At 45.9% G+C, this 22928-nt stretch overlaps 4 protein-coding genes across 4 annotated transcripts in view; 2 read left to right on the forward strand and 2 right to left on the reverse strand.

The window, feature by feature from the left end:
- The window catches only part of il17rd (interleukin 17 receptor D), a 17580-nt gene extending 15467 nt beyond the window's left edge, over positions 1-2113 (reverse strand). The window contains exon 1 of the mRNA XM_079341635.1: positions 1943-2113. Within this exon, the coding sequence (XP_079197761.1) occupies positions 1943-2062 (120 nt within the window). The 5' untranslated portion in view covers positions 2063-2113. The remainder of the gene's footprint in view (positions 1-1942) is intronic.
- A 2066-nt stretch (positions 2114-4179) lies between these two features.
- On the forward strand, positions 4180-8809 carry LOC306822540 (kelch-like protein 10). The gene is made up of 5 exons (XM_079341648.1): positions 4180-4532; positions 5055-5544; positions 6475-7089; positions 7441-7590; positions 8384-8809. Exons 1-5 carry the CDS (start codon positions 4195-4197, stop codon positions 8723-8725), a joined length of 1935 nt encoding a protein of 644 aa, XP_079197774.1. The 5' UTR covers positions 4180-4194; the 3' UTR covers positions 8726-8809.
- Positions 8810-10174: 1365 nt separating this feature from the next.
- Positions 10175-20529, forward strand: appl1 (adaptor protein, phosphotyrosine interaction, PH domain and leucine zipper containing 1). Its single transcript, XM_079341638.1, has 22 exons — positions 10175-10676; positions 11881-11979; positions 12117-12176; positions 12310-12381; positions 12564-12651; positions 12737-12778; positions 12865-12923; positions 13832-13978; positions 14102-14184; positions 14344-14505; positions 14794-14982; positions 15076-15118; positions 15259-15315; positions 15709-15800; positions 15881-16060; positions 16318-16370; positions 16628-16802; positions 17202-17238; positions 17342-17482; positions 17550-17600; positions 17702-17791; positions 18074-20529. The coding sequence occupies exons 1-22, from the start codon at positions 10623-10625 to the stop codon at positions 18227-18229; spliced, it is 2130 nt and encodes a 709-aa protein (XP_079197764.1). The 5' UTR covers positions 10175-10622; the 3' UTR covers positions 18230-20529.
- A 418-nt stretch (positions 20530-20947) lies between these two features.
- LOC306822592 (ADP-ribosylation factor 4-like) lies at positions 20948-22869 on the reverse strand. The gene is made up of 6 exons (XM_079341718.1): positions 22801-22869; positions 22598-22678; positions 22379-22488; positions 21731-21802; positions 21495-21617; positions 20948-21347 (listed from the first exon to the last, which is right to left on the reverse strand). Exons 1-6 carry the CDS (start codon positions 22865-22867, stop codon positions 21267-21269), a joined length of 534 nt encoding a protein of 177 aa, XP_079197844.1. The 5' UTR covers positions 22868-22869; the 3' UTR covers positions 20948-21266.
- Positions 22870-22928: the final 59 nt, after the last annotated feature.

Consider the following 22928-nt stretch of genomic DNA (forward strand, 5'->3'; position numbering starts at 1 on the left):
CACACACACACACACACACACACACACACACACACACACACACACACACACACACACACACACACACACACACACACACACACACACACACACACACCACACACACACAGATAAATCATCTTCCCACATCACAAAGATGAAAAAGAAATTCACCTCCTTCAGGTCTAAAACACAAAAATCTTCAATCTGTCCCTTTCACTCATGAGAGAAGTAAAGAACATGACGCAGCTGTTAAACTACACCGAGACCGACTGTGTCTCCATCACAGGTCACTAAAGGTCACTAAAGGTCACCGCCCCCCTCCCGGGTGAATTCTCCTGATCACATCCTGCTGCGTTCCAACATCAGCTCACTCAGACTTCAGAAACACGAGCGAGCCGAGAGCTCAGCCTGAGAACTGCAGTGTGTCAGAACCACGTCGGCCCAAAACAACAACAACATCCTGATGGGTCAGAACCTCTACGTCTCCATGGAGATGAACGATCCGCTGAGTGTCAGGTGCGTGTTACACTTTGGCTTCATGTGGTGGTTTTCATGTCCACAAAACAAAGCTGCACATGTGAAGCGCAAAAGAGAGAGAGAGAGAGAGCAGAGTGGAGGAGGTGCTGCATTCATGTTTTCCACATCAAATGGGGTTTTTTTAACAGACTACACACAAAAGGCAGGAAACCAGCTTTACTACCTGCAATTCCCCCGAACCCACAAAAACCTTGGATGGAAAGAAGGGGAAGTTTTTCATCTGTTTTTAAATCAAGTGCTTCATCATAAAAGGAGAAGTTTTTCCCCCTCCTATCGTTTCTGCTAAAAACATCGACTCTCCTTCTGCTCAACACTGAAGGAGGGAAAAAAAAAACCCTCCAGGGGTTTGGTTCAGTTTCACATCTCGTTTATAGATCATGCCGAATGTCACAAAATGAAGTTGAAGGTGTCGAGATGAGTTGAATGATCAGTACAGACACCTGTACTCCTGCACACAGGTTCTTTTAAACGTGTTTCCACTGTAAAGAGTGCTCGTGATGAATCGATTCAAAGGTGTCACAGTTCACATCTGCACTCTGAGAAATGAATCTCAACATGAGGGGAGCGTCAGCAGCTGCAGGTTTACAAACCGAGGAGGCACCAGCGTCTTTAAAATCAGAGGTGAGGAAACGTTTTGGCTTCAAGACGGAAAATTAAAAAGAGGTGAGAAGAGACAAAAACGGTGTGCAGAACTCCACAAATAAAAACAAGCAGCGTTAAAGGAGAAGCTCCGATCACCTCCCCGTGATGAGAGGAAACAAACCACACTGAGACGAGCAGGTTTGAAGCTCCTCCATCAATCTGTTTCACTCATAATTTGACTTTTTATCTTTTTTTTAAAAAATACATCGTGAGAGAATCGTATCGTGACTCACGTCCCTACTGAGGATGCATGTTTTTTAAAGCCAAACAATGACATCAACATGAACTCTGTGGAGTCACTTTTACATGTTTGCAGAGGTGCATTGTTGAAGCCTCGATCATTTTACTGCTCGTGTTGGGTTACATGCCAGAGGTGCACTTTTTAAAGTCTCCTACGGTGGGTTACATGCAATTTAAAAGGATACTCGTCTTGTTCACATCAGGTATAAATCCCATTAGATAGGTTTTGATTGCTTACAGTGACAGAGACAGCGAGGCTCGGAGCGTGGAGTGAAAATGGGGCGAAGCAGCGGAGCCGAATCTCAAAGCGACAGGTAAGAAAGGTGAGACATGTGACTGACGCAACGTGGCTCCAAAAACACTCCGATGATTGTCTTGAGCTCATGTCACCTCAATATGTTCACTAACACAGACACTACCGGGAGCAGATAGAAAACTAAGTCCGATCACAGGACTGTTTGAAGACTTGGGTCGACGCGGCTTTAAGCGCTTTAAAATGCGTCAAAACGACGCGTCATAAAGAGTGCCTTTTTGTTTTTACCTTGTAGCCGCATCTTTCCTGGTTTGCTCTTTTGGTTCCCGGAGTCGTAGATCCACAAGAAAAGTACAGAAACAGAAATGCACCGGAGAGAGAGAGGAAGAAACTCCGAAGGGCCGCCATTCCTCCGTCAAGTCTGAACAACTCTGAGAGAGAGAGAGGAGGAGAGGGAGGTGTGTGTGTGTGTGTGTGTGTGTGTGTGTGTGTGTGGAGGTGAGAACATCCGGTCCTTATTTCTTCAAAGGGTCTTTTGAGGGATAAAAAAGAGCTGAAACAGTCCCGAGGAGTGAAGTAAAGTTAGGTTTTAAAAAAAGACCTTCACAAATCAATTATTTACCTGAACATTTAATTTATAGCTGAATAAACAAAAACTGCAAAAAAAAAAGAAAAAAAAGAAAATGAGTCCATGGAAAGTAAATAAATGATTTATGACAGGAGCCTGAATCTGTTTTAACCATCCTGAGAGCACAACATGATATTTATCATCAGAATCAGTTTTATTGTGTGTTTAACACACTTTATCTCTCTACAATGTTAAAATTAAATATTAATAATTAACTAAAAATATAAACAGTAATTAAAGACTAATATGTACAAAACTAAACGCCTCTTAAATGTTGTTATTAAGGTTTACAGTCACAGGAACTATCTGACCTCTTTAAGCCTTTCACTTGTTTGTGTTGTGCCTGAAAATCTCGTTCTGCTTCCTCAAATTTAATTACAAGCGAGTGACGTAAAGGACGTGAGTGTGACGTGAATCAATATCACGATGAGTCTGAAATATGCAAATTCAACTTTAGGCGTACAGGTGATGCAGTCCTCTGTTATAACCTGAGATTATTCTGTGAGTTGGGGTGAAAGGGGGAGTTAGGATTATTGTAAAAATCTGCTACATGCTTAAAAACTTCCCCTGTGCCAAAAAAGGTGCTTCACGAGGCCATTTCCCGTTTCCACCAAGCGATCCGGTTCAGTTCGGTAAGGTACCCATTTAAAAGTTGGGAATGGTACCTATCCCACCCTTAAGGGTCCCTTCTTCACTGTGTCCCTGTCCTCCTTGAATGTTTAACGTCGGGCTGATGTTCACACTGACTCTCTCCATCTGCCTTTTTTACACGCCGCTTAAGGAACGGTCAGCTGTGGAAACGCAAGAAAGTTCAGGGTTTACCGTACCGGACTGTACTGAACCAAACCGGACTCCTGGTAGCGCCCCCTGGGGGGGATTACGCATGCTGAGGGTTTCCTCTTTATGTTGGAGATGAAGCGGAGGGGGACGGTGGGTGCTGCACCTGATGAGCCTGCCTCAGGTATATGGCACTGATTTACCACCTGTGTGTTTCTATAACTTCAGCTCATCAGCAGCATCATCTCCTCTTTATCTATAATGTTATATTAGTACATTACTGTCCATGATTTATGTTACTGTTCACGTTTTTGTCTCAGGACTTGAGTTTAACTCCACACTGGTTTTTAAACCTGCCGATGTGCGCCCTCTAGTGGCAGAACGTTGTTAACTGTCTTTCATGTTTTTACTCTTTTAGGATTTTATATTTTCCGTCTTTGTCTGTTTTTACTTCCTGTTTTTCTTTTCTTTTGTGAAGCATTTTGGGCTGCATGATCTCATGGATGAAAAACTTCTTCATCCGGCTGCTGAAGACGACAGACTCAGACGTCAACCTTCTCACCCTGGTGGGAAGTGGATTCTGAAACACCAGGAAATCGCTTCAACAGGTCATCATGATTTTGCAGAGAGAGAAGCCTCCGCCCTGTCTTTCATGGTCACACTGTGCACACGGCGCTGCAGGAGGAAAAGCTCAGAGAGCCTCCCCAGGGACAAACACGACCCGGCACAGGTGGAAGAACTCAGGGCAACAACGACCTTGACCTTGACCTTGAGAGAGCGGGTAACGACATGCAAGGAAGACGTGCCACAGAGGCGCTGCTTGTCAACAGGCTCTGGCGCTGTATTGTGTTAACATCACTGTTGCACCACTAAATATCCGATTGGGATCAATAAAACAAATCTTTGGCCTGATCAATTCAGTTCATCAATCTTTATTGGTGTTTTACAATATTGCCAGAACATCAAATAATGCATGAAAAGTAATCATAATCAATAACACTATAATGTATAGTTAATGCAGTTGTGTGCATCTGTAAGCCTTGGTGCATCTTTTAAACAGGCTGTTGTTTACGTTTGAATCAGGCGGTTCCATTCGGGTCATAAGGACTCCGGGTCCAGAACCTGTGAGGTCACAATGAGGCCTTCTGGATTCTTAAACCTCCTTCTCAAAGAGAGCTCGCGATCCAGTCACTTTACAATCGACCTGCAGCAGAAGCACAAGCGCCTGACGAAACCTCCCCGGAGAGTCGAAGATATTTTGACCATTAAAAAAAAAATGAGTGAACAAGGAGAAACGTCGGGCACGACGAACGCCCAGCGACTTGAAATGGAGCAGAGGATCCGAGGCATGACGTCCGCCGCCGTGTCTGAACTCCGCTTGCAGAAGAAACTGTGCGACGTCGTGATCAAGGTGGGAGACGTTGAGTTCTTCGCCCACAAGATCATCCTGTGTGGCTGCAGCTCGTACTTTCGGTGAGTAGGTCATCTCTCTGCAGAGCAAAGAGTCCAGCATCAAACTGGCTGCACATACTGGTAAACTGGTGCAAGTGCGACTTTAAAGCATGAGCTCATCGACTTGATTCATTTCTGGTGGATGTGTTGACGTGTTTGGTTGCATCTTGAGGACTCAGTGTTAAACGTCTTTGAAGAATTGGACTCAAACCAGTTAGACAGATTCTGAACCATTAAAACCAACAAGTTCAAAGTCTAAAATGTTAGCGTCAAATCCTACACTTACAAAACATTGGTCCAATTTATATAGGATACAACAGGAAATAAAACTGGATTAGGTGAGGCGACCAGAACACAAAGATTGTGACGCCAAACTCGAGGCTTTGAAAACGCAGGTGGCGTCACATCGGCAATGCCAACGACCACTTCTCCAAATCGTCAAACTTTGTTTTTTCCAACTGAAGCTGGTTGAAAATGTTGCTGCAGATTTATTTCCTTTAAAATGTCCTTTAAACCTCGATTCGTGTCATCTTAACCCGACAGCACTCTCTTCACCGGCGCCTGGGCGACCTTAGAGAAATCAGAGTACACTGTCCAAGGAGTGTCGCAGGATATGATGTCCATCATCATCAACTACGCCTACAACGACACCGTTCCCCTGACCAATGAGAACTTGGTGGAAGCTCTGGCCGCCGCGGACCAATTCTTGATCCCGGGGATTGTCCAGAAATGCTGCTTCTACATGGAAGAGCGGCTGAGTGTGATGAACTGCGTCTGCATGCTGCGAGTGGTCGACTTCTACCACTGCCCCGAGCTCAGGGACAAGGTGTTCCTCTTCGTCCTGCACAACTTTGAGGACGTGATGAGCGTGTCCCAGGAGCTGCCGGACCTCTCCACGAAGCAGCTGGTGGAGCTCATCGAGAACGACCACTTGAATGTGAAATCAGAAAACACGGTGTTTGAGGCCGTCCTCCGCTGGATCAACCACCAGCCCGAGCAAAGACGAGGTTTCATCTCTGTGCTTCTGCCAAAGGTAACGACTGAACACGTCATCGTAACTTAAACACTAACCTGCCCCCCTGTTGATCCAAGACATGTTAGAGCCATTTTGTATTATGTTCAGGTCATTTCCCGATTGCCACAGTAGGTGGCGTATTGGACAGCAGTAACGTGGAAAAGGGGATAAATAGAAGAAGAGGTAATTGTTCCTCAGGTGTGCTGCTTACCGGGGAGAAGCACACAGTTTTTGACCGCCGTTTACAGGCTAATAATTGAACCTTTTCTTTTGTTTGTTTCCTTTCGTTAGTAATCAAAGTGCGTGTAAACAGTGGCTTTATTGGCGGTGTTAAATAAATACATCTAAAACAAATCTGCAGATGTTTGATTTACAACGTGAAGCAGCCGAAGGACGACGTGTCAACTACGAATTTCCCGGTAGCAGCCCCTCACTGTGGCTTAGGTTTCTTTTCTTTTTAGTTTCAGTGAAATCAAGTCACTATGCACAGTATGTATTAAAATCTCCTAATTGGACTTGTTTTTCGTCCCTTCATGGGTTTCTACGGTCGTCCTGTCTTGTGTTGTTTGTTTTATTGTAAGTTGCACATCGCTCTTTTTTTTCTGTGGATAATTAGTGGCAAAAACTAATTCAACCCACATTTCTCACCATAAATATCACTGCCAATTATTCTTTGTCCTGTTTCTGTTTTCTCTCCTATAGACGGATAATTCCTTTTTTTTTTCTCCGTTGACGTTCATTGACACATTTTTTTATGCATGCGACTCTTTGCAAGGGAACGAGAGTGAATGCTTCCCTTCGGGAGGTTTCCTACTATCGTTTTAAAATGTGCATATTTACTCCTACCGACTGGTCTGAGGCCCCGAGCAGTTTCCTGCCTCGCCTGTTGAGCAAAGTAAATCTAATCTCATTGAGGTTTCTAACCACCGTCTCCGTACGTTTGTCCAGGTGCGTCTTGGCTTGATGACAGAAAGCGACTTCCAGAACAACGTGCTCGAAAACGAGTTGGTGATGAGCAGCGTCGCGTGTTTGCCGATCACCAGGGGCGCGGCGATCGCACTCACAGAACTGAGGATCCGAGGGCTGTCCAGTTCTTTCTACAGAAACCCGCTGACTCGCCCACGCCGGCCTCCCGCCATCTTAGTGGTCACCGGAGGAAAAGACGGCACCATCCCTGGGACCAGCATCGAGGCGTACGACTGCCGCGCTGACTGCTGGACCAGCGTGGGCACGGAGGGGATTTGGCGTGCTCATCACGGCACTGCTGCCCTGAACAACTACGTCTACTTGATCGGAGGCTGCGACCATGTGACCTTTCTGAATTCGGTGCAGAAGCTCAACCTCATGAACTTCACCTGGCACCACGTGGCATCTCTGAACCATTCCCGCTGCTACGTGTGCGTCACCGTGCTGAACGGATGTATTTACGCGATGGGGGGCTTCAACGGACAAGCGTATTCAAATGCTGTCGAGTGTTACAAACCTGAGACTGACCAGTGGACCATACTGGCGTCCATGACGTCAAAGAGGTCTGGAGCCGGTGCTGCAGCCTTAAATGGCAAGGTGAGTGGAGCAAAGGTGACTCAAACATGAAACAACGAAGAAACTGGCGCGTGCTAGCTAGCCTGCTAACATTATCTGGAATAGTTAGCTAATAACATGAACTTTAAGACCTTTTGACCAAACACAAACTACTCACTATCCAAGATATTTCCCCCTACAACGTCAACAACCCAACCCAAAGTGTTTACAGAACCTACCCAGCATTATTATATTGATGGATTTAAGCTAACTGTTAGCTAGCCTGCTAACATTATCTGGAATAGTTAGTTATTATTATATTGATGGATTTAAGCTAACTGTTTATAATGGAAAAGTACACAAGCTCAGTGTCTGTCCCAAACCCGTGTGTAGGTGTACGTTTGTGGAGGCTTTAACGGGCGTCACAATCTCGCCACGGCTGAATGCTACGACCCGGACGCCAACATGTGGACCAGGCTCTCCCCCATGAGGAACTGTCGCAATGGCCTGGGGGTCGTTGCCTACAGGGACCAAATCTATGTGGTAAGTGTGTGACATTGATCCGCTAAGGCAGGGGTGTCCAAAGTGCGGCCCGGGGGCCATTTGCGGTCCTAGAGAAGATTTTTTGTGGCCCCCCCCCCCAACCTCAGTTAAAGAATTAGAGGATTTTGGCCCAAGGTGCATATTTAGTTATTTTTCATTTTCATGTTAGCGAGGGCTGAAAGGTATTTATAAAATAGAAAATGTTCAGAAAATTGTCTTTTTCTTTCTTTTTTTAAACAGCTTTGACTGTTTTCTGTTTTTTTTTTTATTAACTACGAAAATGAACCTTTTGCAAACAAAGCCAAACCGACCATTTAATAACCTGAGCTAAATACAGAAAGCTTTTACAAAAAATTAACCAAGTCACAGGCTTGATTCTGAGATAAATTAAAAAAACAGATAAAGTATTTAATGTCATTTTATTAAAGGGTTTCTTTTGTGAACCTTTTGATTCTGATCTACAAATTTTTACTTTTTTTTTTTTTTTTTTTTTAAATTGAACGAAATAGTTTCTCACTGTAATTATTACATGATCATATTTACATGATTTTTTAAGAGGTCAACATACAAAAAGTACAATATTATCTAAAATATTAATAATAATAATAATAATAGAGATTCTAACACGACAGTTTTGGCCCGCAAGAAGAAAAAAAAAGTTTGGACCCCACTGCGCTCAGGGTTTCCATATGATAAACTACTTGCTCTTTAACTTTGAGCTCGTGGTGCGAGACTTGTACAGATTATCCCTCAGAGTGTTTCTCGCTAAATTCCCACTTTTTGTCTGTCATAGGTTGGAGGCACGTCAAATAACTCGGAACACCGGAGCACAGCTGAGTCCTACAACCCTCTGAGCAACAGGTGGCAGTTTGTGCCGTCCATGCACAGCGCCCGCAGCTACTTCGGCATCGAGGTGGTGGATGACCGGCTCTACGTGGTCGGAGGATTCAACAGTTACGGCACGACGCAAACTGTGGAGCGATACAACCAGGCGTCCGGTACGTGGTTCGGTGCCGCTCCTATCGAGATGCCACGCAGCGGAGTCAGCTGCTGCGTGCTGCAGGGGCTCAACGGCTTGGCGGAGAACCTGTTCCCTCGTGATACACTGACGGAAGCTGCTGGGGGATTCATATGACCCCTCAGCCCGCAGCGGCGTGACGTCTAAACATCAGACGTCATTTTAAAAAACCCCAATAAAAAGACGCTGTCTGCACATTTTAGGATGCCCTGTTGGCTTCTTATGTTACATAAATCTGATTTTGATGATTGATATTTTAGCCTGTTAAAACTCGGTCAGTGGTCTACCTCATGAAGAAGCACATGCAGACTTACTTCTGCACAGTTCTCTTAATGAATGGACCTTCTTTTTCAAATCACTCTGGTTTAAAAGTTGTCATAATGTGTAACATTTTATAAAAACTTTTTTTTTTACTGGTAATTTTAGTGTTTGTATCTCTCGTGCTGCTGTTATCAGTGAGTTTGAATAAGGACTACATGAACTGGCGCCCTCCTGTGGACAAAACAAGATGCATCCGCTGAACTTATCCTACACACTGCATAAGGAGTTTATTTTCAGTTTTTTATTTATTATTATTTAAATAGACATTTTAATGTCTAAAAAGCAACTTGCCATACAGCTTTGGCATGGATTATTTTTTGATAAAAACGCAGTTTTTGAAGCATGCTGCTAATCTCATCCTCTGACACCTACAGGGGTTACAGCAGGCACATGAACAACGTAGAAAGAAGAGATGTAGGTTGTTTTTAAGGTCATGTGTAGCATCAGGATTTGTTCTGTTTCATAAACAGATAAAAAACTCTTTTTAACTGTTTAACAGCATCAGCACCACATGACTCAATATCATTAATGCTACACACACAATATCTGATCTGTCTTTCCACAAGTGAAAGTGTACATAGTGGTTAGGCCTGCAGGTATTATTTAACTCTGGTAGTTTTTCTTTATTTAATTAAAATAAACATGCTTGTCGCTGTTTGATGCCGTTTATATTTCTGTGTTTCAACTGTTGTAACAACTACATTTACCCACATTGGGGATCAATAAAGTGTATTTCTTTAGGTATCCAATTTCTGAAAAATGTTAAATACTGAATGTATAAAAATAGTAAAGTGAAAGAAGGACAGCAATAATCTAATCTGAAAGCATGCAACAGAATCAGTTTTATTGGCATGCAGGTATGTTTAACACACAAGGAATTTAACTTCGATAGTCTGTGCTCTCTCTCTCTGTACAATGTAAATGGTAAATATTAACAATTAACTACAAATATAAACAATTAAAGACTAATATGAACAAGACTATATAGGATAATAGTGCAGTAGTGCAAAGGGATGATGAAGTAAACATGAGGTAGTTATCTTTTACAATATTTACATTATAGAAATTAAATAATATATACATTCACAGTGACAGTTTTTGTTATTTCACAAACACAAGGTAAGAACTTGTTTTCGTCACAGTGGTGGAAATTGACTTTTAAAACAAACAAAACAAACAACATGATGCAGCATTTAATGGACACCCCATGACAAGACCAAAAAAAAACATGAAAAGAGAAAACAAACAATGACAAGCAGGTTAGAAAGAAAGACATCTTTGTCAGTCATCATTTGTCTACAGCCTCAGAATCGTCACATGCCTAAAAAAACACATATAACTGGTTTAACAGGCTTTAAAATACATTTCTGACCTGCAAATGTAAAGCCGGCAGCCATTACGGCTCTGAACTGTACGCACGAGCGCGAGGAAAAGGGCGCTCCGTGTCAGAGCCAACATGGCGCCTTTTCTCTTTAACTAAAGCAACCAATCGAAATCATGAGAGTTTCGCTACATCCAATCAAAATTCACGCAGGGGAAGGGAGGGGGCGGGGCTTGCGGATCCAGGCGGAGCTGTTTGTTTGGGGTGTTGTGTGAATTCGTGTAGCCAAGGAACCTTGAGTGGGAGTTGTCAGAGCGATTTGTCGACCGATTTTGTTGTCGTGGATTAGTCGCAGCAGGAGCAGCAGCAGCGATGCCCGGGATAGAGAAGCTACCGATCGAGGAGACGCTGGAGGACAGCCCGCAGGTAACGGCTCTGGAAACGTCAGCTAGCATGCTAATGTTAGCACTTCGTACAGCTACGTGCTAACTGTCTTTGTAGGCTCAGATGTACCAAGACCTCAGCTCAGGGCCCTGCTAATCAAAGCCCATGATAATAAAAACACTGCTCGGTGCTGGATCCAGCTCCAGCTGTGAACTGGCGTCAACATGACCCGCGTGACCCGAACAGCTGGAGGAAGAATCTGTCAACATGCCAGATCAGACTGTAGACAAGCAGACTGGATTTACACTGTTAGCCTGATACTTCCTTAGCAACTCGACCGGACTTCCTCCTCCTCTTTCTTCGTCTTCTCCTCTTTTTCCTCCTCCTCCTCTTCCTCCTCCTTCTCCCCCTCCTCCTCCTCCTCTTCCTTTTTCTCCTCCTCATTCTCCTCCTCCTTCCCCCCTCCTCCTCCTCTTCCTCTTCCTCCTCCTTCTCCCCCTCCTCCTCCTCTTCCTCTTCCTCCTCCTTCCCCCCTCCTCCTCCTCTTCCTCTTCCTCCTCCTTCCCCCCTCCTCCTCTTCCTCCTCCTTCTCCCCCTCCTCATCCTCTTCCTCTTTTTCCTCCTCGTTCTCCTCCTCCTTCCTCTTCCTCCTCCTTCCCCCCCTCCTCCTCTTCCTCTTTTTCCTCCTCGTTCTCCTCCTCCTTCCCCCTCCTCCTCCTCTTCCTCCTCCTTCTCTTCCTCCTCCTTCTTCCCCTCCTCCTCCTCTTCCTCTTTTTCCTCCTCTTCCTCCTCCTCCTTCCCTCCTCCTCCTCCTCCTCTTCCTCCTCCTTCTCCCCCTCCTCCTCCTCCTCTTCCTCTTTTTCCTCCTCGTTCTCCTCCTCCTTCCCCCCCTCCTTCTCCTCCTCCTTCTCTTCCTCCTCCTTCTCCTCCTCTTCCTCCTCACGTGACATCACGGATTGGGGGCGTGGCCAGCATGTAATGAGTAGAGAGGTAAACATTCATCATCATCATCATCACCGTTGACTCAGGAGTCCATCAAAAGCCCCACTAATATTCTAAAACACAGCGGGAGCCACTGGGAGGACTGGTATCACAGACTGGGATTCGTCTGCAGCATCATACTGGAGTTCTGACAGATCCGTAGAGAAACGTTCAAAGATTCGATTTGTGGGTTTGTCAACACAAACGTCACTTCAGAGACCTTAAATAAAACAGACACAAACTGTCTTTTCTCTTTTTGTTGCAGACGCGCTCTCTGCTGGGAGTGTTTGAGGAGGACACTGCAGCCATCTCCAACTACTGCACACAGCTCTATCAGGCCATGCACCGGATTTACGATGCACAGGTACACACACACACACACACACACACACCTGAGGTTAGCAGGTGTAGCGCCTCAGGCTGTGCAGGTATAAACAGAATCAAATATGAACATTACTGTGAATCGTAGCTTCACGTCGCTGCCTTCGTTTTTCCTCCCAGAATGAGCTGAGCGCCGCCACACACCTGACCTCCAGACTGCTCAAAGAGTACGACAAACAGGTAGGCAAAGTCAAAAACACGCCGCCGCTCCGTCACGCCGCCGACCTGACCCGAGGACTCTTGGGATGTAGCAGGCTGCGATGGCGTGCGTTTCATGCTCATGATCTGATCTTGTGTCGGCTGTCGCGTGCAGCGCTTTCCTCTAGGGGGCGACGACGAGGTGATGAGCTCGACCCTGCAGCAGTTTGCGAAAGTCATCGACGAGGTAAGAGACGTCGAACACACGTGACCTCTGACCTGCTTCTCTCAGGGAAGTAAAGAAACTTTTACCTGACATGTTCAGACTTTACAAGAAATGAACTGAAGTTTTCTTTAAGACGAAGATTAAAAAAACACTCGTAGTAGGATATCCCTTAACGCCCCCCCCCTCCCTCTCTCTCTTTCTAGCTGAGTTCCTGTCATGCAGTCTTGTCCACCCAGCTTGCAGACGCCATGATGTTTCCCATCACTCAGTTTAAAGAGAGAGACCTGAAGGGTAGGAAACACACCTGCAGACTCCTCATGTATTTAAGTGTTAAGACGAGTCAATCTAACGACGTGTCCTCTTCTCCTCTCTCCAGAGATCCTCACTCTGAAAGAAGTCTTCCAAATATCAAGTGACGGTGAGTCTTTTCTGCTTCCGATGGAAAAACATGGACGAAGACGTGAACAAACAGTAAAAGAAACGTGTCCACATCTCTGTCTGCAGATCACGACACGGCCATCAACAGATACAGCCGCCTGTCCAAGAGGAGAGACAACGACAAGGTGACAGACCCTTCCTCGCTCCAGCGTTTACACTTTACACAAACGCGGTTTCAAACGTGCAAAAAGTTTTCACAATTTATTTCAACTTTTTCCTCCCTGGTTTGTAAAGTTTCGTGATAATTCTACAAAAGGCATTTACATTAATAAATCAGGTGGTCTATGACCCGCTGTAATCTGACAAAAAAAAACTAGACTATATGACGACACAGGATAAGAGAGGGGCGGGGTTGTTTTAAACAAGCAGCAACCTCCACTGGTAAAAAATGAAGCTGATGCTGAAGCGTCATCTCCTGCAGTTCCCGGAGTGTCCACTAGAGGAACTGCAGGAGCCACCGTCTGCATGGATCTCCAAGGACACGTCAGCTTTTAGGGCGGCAGTAGCTCAGTCTGTAGGGACTTGGGTTGGGAACCGGAGGGTCGCCGGTTCAAGTCCCGGCACGGACCAAAAGTCCGGAAACTGGTCTGGTAGCTGGAGAGGTGCCAGTCCATTTCCTGAGCACTGCCGAGGTGCCCCTGAGCAAGGCACCAAACCCCAAAAACTGCTCTGGAGCGCCCGCTGTGGGCAGTAACCTCACTCTGAGACCTCTCCATTAATGCAGAGTGAAAACTGAATTTCCCCTCGAGGGATTAATAAAGTATATTAAAAAAAAAATTATAATAATGTTAATGTGACTTCCTGTGCAGACGCACAGGAAGTCACATTAACATTATCTGATTGACTTCCTTCCTGTTGGTGTTGTCGTCCTGATCTCATTTAGAGTTCCTGTCAGTGAGGCATCACAGTGTGATCCTGTTTTAACAGCTCGTATTACTGCAGCTCCACTTTCACAGAGGTGGATTCAAACTGGCAGCTTCCTGACGGGGAGTCTTTGTGTGTGTGTGTGTGTGTGTGTGTGTGTGTGTTGTAGTTGCGGGCTGAGGCTGTGGAGGACGTCTACACCTCGCGCAAGAAACAGCACCAGACCATGATGCACTACTTCTGCTCGCTCAACACGCTGCAGTACAAGAAGAAGACGGCTCTGCTGGAGCCGCTGCTGGGCTACATGCAGGCCCAGGTACACACACACACACACACACACACACACACACACACACACACACACACACACACACACACACACACACACACACACACACACACAGCCCGCCCCGTGTTGATCTCTTTTTGTTCTTTGCAGATCAGTTTCTTTAAGCTGGGTTCGGAGAATCTCACCGCGCAGTGGGAGGAGTTCCTGGGAACCATCGGGACCAGTGTCCAAAAGTAGGAACCCCAACTCGACCTTTTATTTTGTCACTCGTCTCGAGGTCTAAAATACTTTGCTGTGTTCACTCTCATTTACACCTCGGCAGCGAGAGAAATGTTCGCCTGGATCGTGTATTCAGCGTGTGTGTGTGTGTGTGTGTGTGTGTGTGTTTTCAGCGTGCGTCGGGAGATGGAGGAGGAGGTCAGTCAGATGCAGCAGACCATCCAGGATATGGAGACGTCATGTGACCCGCTGTATGCACCGTGTGACCCCGACCCCGCCCACTCACCTGTGTGTCGCAGCTTGACCAGGAAACAGGGCTACCTGTACATCCGCAGGTAGGACACGCAAACATTTCAAATCTTAATAATCCGCACAGGAAGTAACGACTCAGCGCTTTAAACCTGTGTTCTTTGAAATGGCCACCAGGGGGAGTACGGGTCTAAGTAGATAAGAAACAGACCCAACTTTTCCGCTGATTTCTTCCCTCAGGAAAAACATTGATTTTAAGCATCTCATCGTTAGAAAAAAAAAAATAGAAAATTTTATTTTATTTTATTTTATTTATTTTAAAATTCGTTCTCCGAGGACTTAAAGAAGTGTGTGTGTGTGTGTGTGTTTCTCAGTAAGACGGGGCTGGTGTCGACGTCCTGGGAGCGTCAGTACTTCTTCACGCAGGGCGGTAACCTGATGCAGCAGGCCCGCGGCGAGGTGGCAGGCGGGCTGGTCACGGACCTCGACAACTGCTCGGTCATGGCGGTCGACAGCGACGACCGCCGCTTCTGCTTCCAGGTCACCTCCTTCGACGGGAAAAAGTGAGACGGCTGCAGTTTCTTTTTTGTCTGTTTCTACATTTTCACGTCGACGAACGCGCTCGGGTTCTGATGCTTTTAACTTTCTCGTGTCAGGGTGGTGACGCTGCAGGCGGAGAGCAGGAAGGACTGCGAGGAGGTAGAAGATGTTTCTGTCACGTTGTGCTGCTCTGTTTGTCATGTCAGCGTCCTCACGTGACCCCTCTCTCTCTCTCTCTCTCTCTCTCTCTCTCTCTCTCTCTCTCTCTCTCTCTCTCTCTCTGCTGCGTCTCCCTCCAGTGGATCTCCACCATCAACAACATCTCTAAACGGATCTACCTGAGTGAGAACGCCGAGGTCTGTGTCCTCCTTCCCTCGTCAGCCTTTTCCCACCGCCTCTCTCAGATCGTAGGGAAACATGTTAGATCACCATCTGAACGTCTCGTGTGTCCAGGCTGTCTGGTGTCCTTCCTTCTTCAGGAAGCCAGCAGGAGAGACGGGGTGTAACAGATCTCGCTTTTGATCAATGATGATATAAATGAAGAAGCCGGAGGGTTCATTTGTCTAATTCAGGCCTGAAACAAAAAAAGCAGGAAGAGATTTTTTTTAGGCGTCTGTAATTTATTTTTTTAAAGTTAAAAATATTGAAAACCGTTCTTGAAATGTCTTAAGTAAAAAATAAAAATGAACAAAACACATTTTTAAGACATTGTTATTTCAAGTCTGATGGTGCTGACGTCTTTTTGGCAGGAGATCGCCGCCAGAGTGAACCAATCGGCTCTTGAAGCCGTGACGCCGTCGCCGTCCTTCCAGCAGAGACACGAGAGCATGAGACCGAGCAGGTGAGAGTTCAGTGAGGACGTCTACGAGGTGAGACAGCAGAGACTCACACTGTCTCTCTCTCTCTCTCCCCCCCCTCCAGTAAAGGGCGAGTGGGACGAGCAGGAAGCATCAGCTCGGTGGGCTCCGAGCCATCGCCCGCCCTCTCTGTGCTCTCATTGGATGCTCTGGTTGCCCCGGAAACACCCATCCAGTTTGATATCATTTCCCCCGTTAGCGAGGAGAACTCAGGACAGAGCAAGACGGCAGCGCAGTCCGGCAGGTGTGTGTGTGTGTGTGTGTGTGTGTGTGTGTGTGTGTGTGTGTGTGTGTGTGTGTGTGTGTGTGTGTGTGTGTGTGTGTGTGTGTGTGTGTGTGTGTGTGTGTGTGTGTGTGTGTGTGTGTGTGTGTGTGTGTGTGTGTGTGTGTGTGTGTGTGTGTGTGGGGTTCACACTGGTTTCCCTTTCATGAAGCATCTGCTTGTTGGTGTTTTATTAATTGTCTTTTATTGTGTGTGTGTGTGTGTGTGTGTTCACACAGAAGGAGTAATCCGTTCGGGGAGTCTGGAGACAGCACGTCAGAGGAAGCTGAAGGTACAGTCTGTTCTGAACCTGCATTATTTTGGTTGCCTGGGTAACACTACTGCCCCCTTGTGGACGGAGGGGCAGAAAGCATTAACTGCAGGGAGAGAGCGTCCCTCATTTCCCTCAGCAGCCACACGGGGGCAGCACTGACACAATGTTGTTAGCAACAACAGGCACATTGAACTGAAGTGTTTTTTATATAAGTTTGTTTTGTGTGTGTGTGTGTGTGTGTGTGTGTGTGTGTGTGTGTGTGTGTGTGTGTTCAGACTCGATCCTGCACCAGCTCTTCATCGTTCGCTTCCTCGGCTCCATGGAGGTGAAGAACACCGAGTCAGCCGACATCATCTCTGAGACCATGAGGCAGATCCTGGCAGCCCGAGCGATCCACAACATCTTCAGGATGACCGAGTCGCACCTGCTGGTCACCTGCGACTGCCTCAAGTACGAACCTGTGTGTGTGTGTGTGTGTGTGTGTGTGTGTGTAACTTTCAGTCACAGTGGCTCCCTCTAGAGGTTGCAGAGTTAATTACAGCAGAATTATAAACATCCAGGTTTTAAGTTTTAAGAAAAGGATCCTTTAATCCGTCTTTTGTTTTTCTCCTGTTTCTTAAAGAAATACTCGATCTGATCGACCTGATCCAGGAATATATCCTAGATTCAGAGCTTTAAAAAAAAAAGACTTTGCATTACACACTTTGTCCAAAGGGGGCGCCAAAATCCACACAAACTAAAAGATCATCACAGTTACTTTTAAAAAAAAAAGTAGTTCAGGTTCAAACGTTTCTGAAGTTTATACGTCGTAAAGGAGGCTAAACTTGTCTTCTTCTTCTTCCCTCTTAGGCTCATTGATCCTCAGACACAAGTCACGCGGCTCCGGGTGAGATCACCTTCGCTCTCCTGCTGACGTTTTTTTTTTATTCTCAGAAAATGTGTCACGTTATTTAACGTCCCCCTTCCCCCCCCCTGTTCTCCTCCTGCAGTTCCCTCTCTCCACGGTGATCCAGTCCGCCTCCCATCAGGACAACAAGAGGCTGTTCGGCTTCGTCCTGCAGCCGGCGGGCGGCCGAGGTGACAGCCGGGCTGTATGCTACATCTTCGAGTCCAACAACGACGGCGAGAAGGTGTGTGTTGATCTGTTTGTCTCTCTCTCTCTCGTCTGTTTGATTGACTCTTCTTCGTGTGTTTCAGATCTGCGACAGCATCGGTCTGGCCAAGCAGATCGCCCTGCACTCTGAGATGGTGAGTTTGCGTAACATCTGAACGCTAAATGCTAACTCTGACGCTAGATGTTTGGTCGATGCCTCTGAACATTTTTCTTGCTCCTGTTGGCGCCCGTGCAGGACCGGAAGGCGTCGGAGAAGAGGAAGGAGCAGGACAAGGCCAAAGAGAAGCAGCAGGAAGAACTGAGCAAACAGAAACAGATTGAGAAGGTGACGTTGAACCCCAACAATTATTTAAAAAGACCTGTTAATGAAAGACTGAACGACACAGAAGCAGACGTCAGACTTCAGCTTCTGGCGTGCAAAAAAAGCAGCTGATGTGTGCTTTGAAAAGTCGGCTCGCTCTCATTGGCTGTTACTGATTGTGTCGGCCCGCTCTGGATTCATAAATATAAAACATGGATGCAGCGTTTCCTGCAGAATGACGTGAACATCAAGTGTTTCGTCTTGAAGTTACATTTTCTTTATCCTCTTTCTTTTTTTTCCTTTTAGGATCTGGAGGAGCAGAGTCGGCTGATCGCCGCCTCGAGCCGCCCTGCGAACCCGCCTGCCTCTGACGGACAGTTCCTCGTGCTTAGCAACAGCCAATCAGAGGAAAGCGACGCCGGGGGAGAGGAGGGTAAGAAGAGGGGCGAGTCTGAAGCCTAACAAAGCGAGAGGAGGACGCATGTTCGAAAGCACCCAGGGCAGATCCCAGCTGATCAAATCCAACAACTCAGGAGGAGGGGGGGGGATCGTCACCCGCCCATCTGGGCTGCCTGGGAATGAAAAACATGTGCATCCTCACTGCTGGACTCTGAATATAGAGGATAAACTAAACACGCCCTCAACTATAAGAAGAGGAGGGCAGCAGGCGTAGAAACGTCTGGTAACGGACGCTGCTTTTGATACCAGCTCCACACGTCTACTTTAACCTGTAAGTTTCTGATTTTAGGTTTGTTTTATATTAAAAAAAAAAAAAGAGCAATGAAGAGGATGGGAGAATAAAACGTGGGGAAGAAGAAGCAGGATCTGACGGAGAGGTGGGAGGAGACACAGACGGCAGAGGGGAAAGTGAGAGATACGGAATGAGAGAGCAGGAAGTCTTATTGTGAAGGAACCTTCCTGTGTGCTGTGTTTTTCATCCTGCACACGGACACAAGATTGTCTTTCTTCCTCGCTGGAAGTTTGCTGCAACTTTATGCAAAAAAACATAAATGAAAACTAAACATTATGCTTTCGCAAAACTAACCGCTGAAACGGCGACGTCGCATCGTGCTTTAACGTTATTGGTTAAGAACGAGTCACGCGGTGCACGGGGTCGACCTGCACTTCCGGGTTTAAATTGAATTCTCCCAAAGTTTTCAACCCGTAACATTTGATTCCTTCAAAAATGACTTCTGTACGTTTTCAAATCCTCCATTTTCATTTACATTATTGTCCGTGCGGAGTTTGTATGTGTCACGTGCTTACATCCAGCCAGGACTCTTTGTTTTTCGAAAGTTTTAATACCACATTTTTTTATTGAAGCTTTAAAAGTCTGCTTCACATCTTCAGTCACATTTTAAACTAAAGCTGCTGCGAGTGAAAGAGAGAGACGGCGACGTCTAAACTGCTTTAACTACGTTTAAAAACGTTTCCGACGCATTTGTTCGACAGAGAGCGCGCGTGCAGGAGTTAGCCCGCGGTTGTTGGTAACTATGGTAACAAGAATCGTCCGTTATTAGCTGCCTCGGACTTGGTTTTTTTTTTTTTTAATTTTGCTTCTTCGGTTTGGAAATCATTTTATTTGTGCTGCTGTTGTATCATAGTTAGCATTCTGATATCAAAATCAGGTGAACCCAGCGGGGAGGAAAGCCGTCATCTTCATCCCAAAGCGAGACTTCTGCAACAAAACGAGATCTCCTCAAGATCTGATTCTTTTATCGATCCCAGTATGATCGCGTCGTCTCTTCTCATTGGCTGTTAAAACCTCTGAGAGCGGCCCGACGATGACTTTTTGGGCCTTTTTGTGCAGACATCCATTTAACTGTGAGCAACTCTTCGCTCCAGTTTCCAAACGTAGGCTGACGTGTTTCCCTGAATCCGTGTCAGAAGTGAAATTTTGAGAAAGTGTGTTTTATGATCATCATGTTTCTCTAACACTATCACGTGTCTCGCCTGTCTACAAACCCCCCGATGATGTCTCAGGAACAGAAGCAAAAAAAAAACAGTTCCAAATTAAGTCCCTCTTTTCCTTCACATTCTGCACTAAAATACTGATTATACAGAGATTAGTGAAGCATTGCTCCGATATTTAGAGAATCAAGCTGAGAAGGGACTGATGACTTTAATTAAAATGCATGTTTTAAACAAATACTAAAATAAGAATAAAAAGGCCTTTTGATGTGTCATTGCCTCGTCCAGGGATCTGACTTGTTTTATACTTGAACTTTTTTTAGTTGTCTCCGATCATTTGGAGAACTTTGAGGGAGATTATTATTATCTGATTTATGGATCGTGTTTCATTAAAAAAAACGCCTGTGATTCTCCGGACGTCAGCGTGTTTAACATGCTCCATGTTTGTTTGGAGGCCTTGTATGTATGCGTGCTCTTTATCTGTTTGCCTTTCTCCAGAGTTGGCCTGCAGACGTGATTATCTGTGGATCAATAACGCAGACGTGATTATCTGTGGATCAATAACGTAGTCATCAGAAGAAGGGAGGTGAAAGGTCAGCAGCAGTCACACCTCTTAATGCAGTTACTGATTTGACCTCTCTTGTTACTTTGGGACGCCGTGTTCTCGCTGTAAACGGGTGAAAGGACTCGTGTTGGATGAGCTGCACTTTACTGACGCAGAGCGGCGACGAAGAAAAAAAAAACCCAAGACGAGCATCCATGATGTTTGACTGTAAATATGTTTCAGTGATAATTGTGTCATGAATACTTAAAAAAAAGGCTTTTCAGTGATAAATAAAGCACTAACTCCACCCGCCTGAGTCAGCCTGCTGATGTTCAGAGATGATTGTTTGGTGGTCACACACACACACACACACACACACACACACACACACACACACACACACACACACACACACACACACACACACACACACACACACACACACACACACACACACACACACACACACACCCCTCCTGAGGCCGTCTGGAGGCTGCAGGGTCTTTAAAGTTCAAAGGTTTTATTTGTCACATACTCATACAGGATGCACAGTGAAAGGTTTTACTTCTGTGATTAAATGAAGTAAAAATAAAAACATAAAATACATAAAAATAGATAAACACACAAATACACCAATTTTTTTCTATAACAGATAATATTTACAATAATCTTTATTGTCTTCAGCTACACTCCGAGCTGGAGTTACAAAAAGCTTCATGAAGAAAACACACATGAGGTATCAAAAATATTTTAAAAGGAGCAATATGTGAATATTCAATTTAGTGCAATAATCAATAATCAACGGTAAGGCGAAGATATATATGTACATTCATTCTAGTGTGATTGTTGTGAAATAAGTTAATTCTTCCCAGTGCGATCGATATATTTCTCATAAGGCAAAAAAACGTTCTTCTGGAGTCCGTTGACGCGCGTTGAGAAAACGTCAGAGCAGCGAGTCGTTCCTTCGTGCTCGTCCCGGTTTGAACCTCCTCGTACTCAGGTCACAGCAGCACACCTGACGTGTTTGAAGACCGGAGCGTCACGTCACTGGATCTGACTCGAGAGCCAGTCCAGACCCTCGGCCAGACCTGTGCCGCTGACGGCGCACGACGCCTGGACGAACCACTGCGCACACACGCACACACACACACACACACACACGGGACAAAGACGGGAGGTTAGCTAGCGACGTGTTGTGTAGCTTCGTCTGAACATATCTAAAATACGGGCTGTGTTGCATTGTGGGATTGCGAGCGTGCGAAGGACACTTACCGGCTGTGAGACTGCTGATAGGCGGAGAGCCTCCGTGATGTCACAGACGGACATGGCTCTCGGCAAATCTTGTTTGTTAGCGAACACCAGCAAGGCCACGTCCCTCAGCTCGTCCTCCTCCAGCTGCCAAGACAAAAACACAACTTTAACTTTCAACATGTTTATATTTATTTACTGAAGTTATTATTTACTCTGTGTGTGTGTGTGTGTGTGTGTGTGTGTGCGTGTGTGTGTACCATCTTGTGCAGTTCGTCAGCGGCTTCTTTAATCCTCTCGGGGTCGTTGCTGTCGATAACGTATATCAAACCCTGAAGACAAATTTCCTGTTGTTATGATTGTTTTTTAAAGGTCACATTTTCTGTAAATTCCTCTCCTCCATGTTCCTCTAACATGTCTGTCCTCAAACCCCCCAATGATGAGAAAAGTCCATCCTCTCTGTCTTCTGCCTGCTCCACTTTGCAGAAAATGTGTCCTCAAAACAGGCCGTTTTGGAGGTTTTCCCTTCATGACATCACAAAGGGCAGTAGCCCCTCCCCCAGGTGGGTGACACTCCCACAGCTAGGTGTTTGTTCTGCCCTCTGAGTCTGCCTTCTCACCGTAAACAATAGGACATGGAGCCAGAAAGCAGCGAGTACACCCGAGCCCTTCCAGAGAGGGGGCGTGGCCAGACACAGCTCATTTACATATTTAAAGCTACAGACACAGAAACAGCCTGTGAGAGGACAGTGGAAAGCGTCAGAGATCAGAGAGAGAGAGAGAGCGACGAATGACGGAGCCACAGGTCGGCTGCTGGCTTTGAGGACTGTAACATCTGTACATGGAGTGTGCAAACTAACCGCTAGGCCACCGCTGCCCCAAAATGTTGTATTTTTAAAACCTCTTACCTGCGTGTTGATGAAGTAATGTCTCCACAGAGGTCTGATGATCGTCTGACCACCAACATCCCAGACTGTGAAACTGATGTTCTTATACTCCACCGTCTCCACATTAAAACCTACACACACACACACACACACACACACACACACACACACAATTAATATGGGGGGAGGGGGGAGGGGGGTTGGTGTCAATGAAATTTGTGAAATGAAATCAAGCCTCACCGATAGTTGGGATGGTGGTGACGACCTCAGCCAGCTTCAGTTTGTACAGCAGGGTGGTTTTACCTGCTGCATCCAGACCCACTGTACACACACACACACACACACACACACACACACACACACACACACACACACACACAGATGAATGAACAGTTACTTTCACTAAGATGATGAAGAAGGGGAAGGACTGGTTAAAGTCTCACCCATTAATATCCGGACAGGTGTCTTGGAGGTAAACCTGGAGAAGATGCTCGAGATGATGACTCCCATGTTGTCGTGATGAACGGCTCGCGCTGTCTCTGTCTGTCGGTGTGTGTGTGAGGATGTGTGT

Source organism: Symphodus melops (assembly GCF_947650265.1).
Source record: "Symphodus melops genome assembly, chromosome: 4".
Lineage (NCBI taxonomy): Eukaryota > Metazoa > Chordata > Actinopteri > Labriformes > Labridae > Symphodus > Symphodus melops.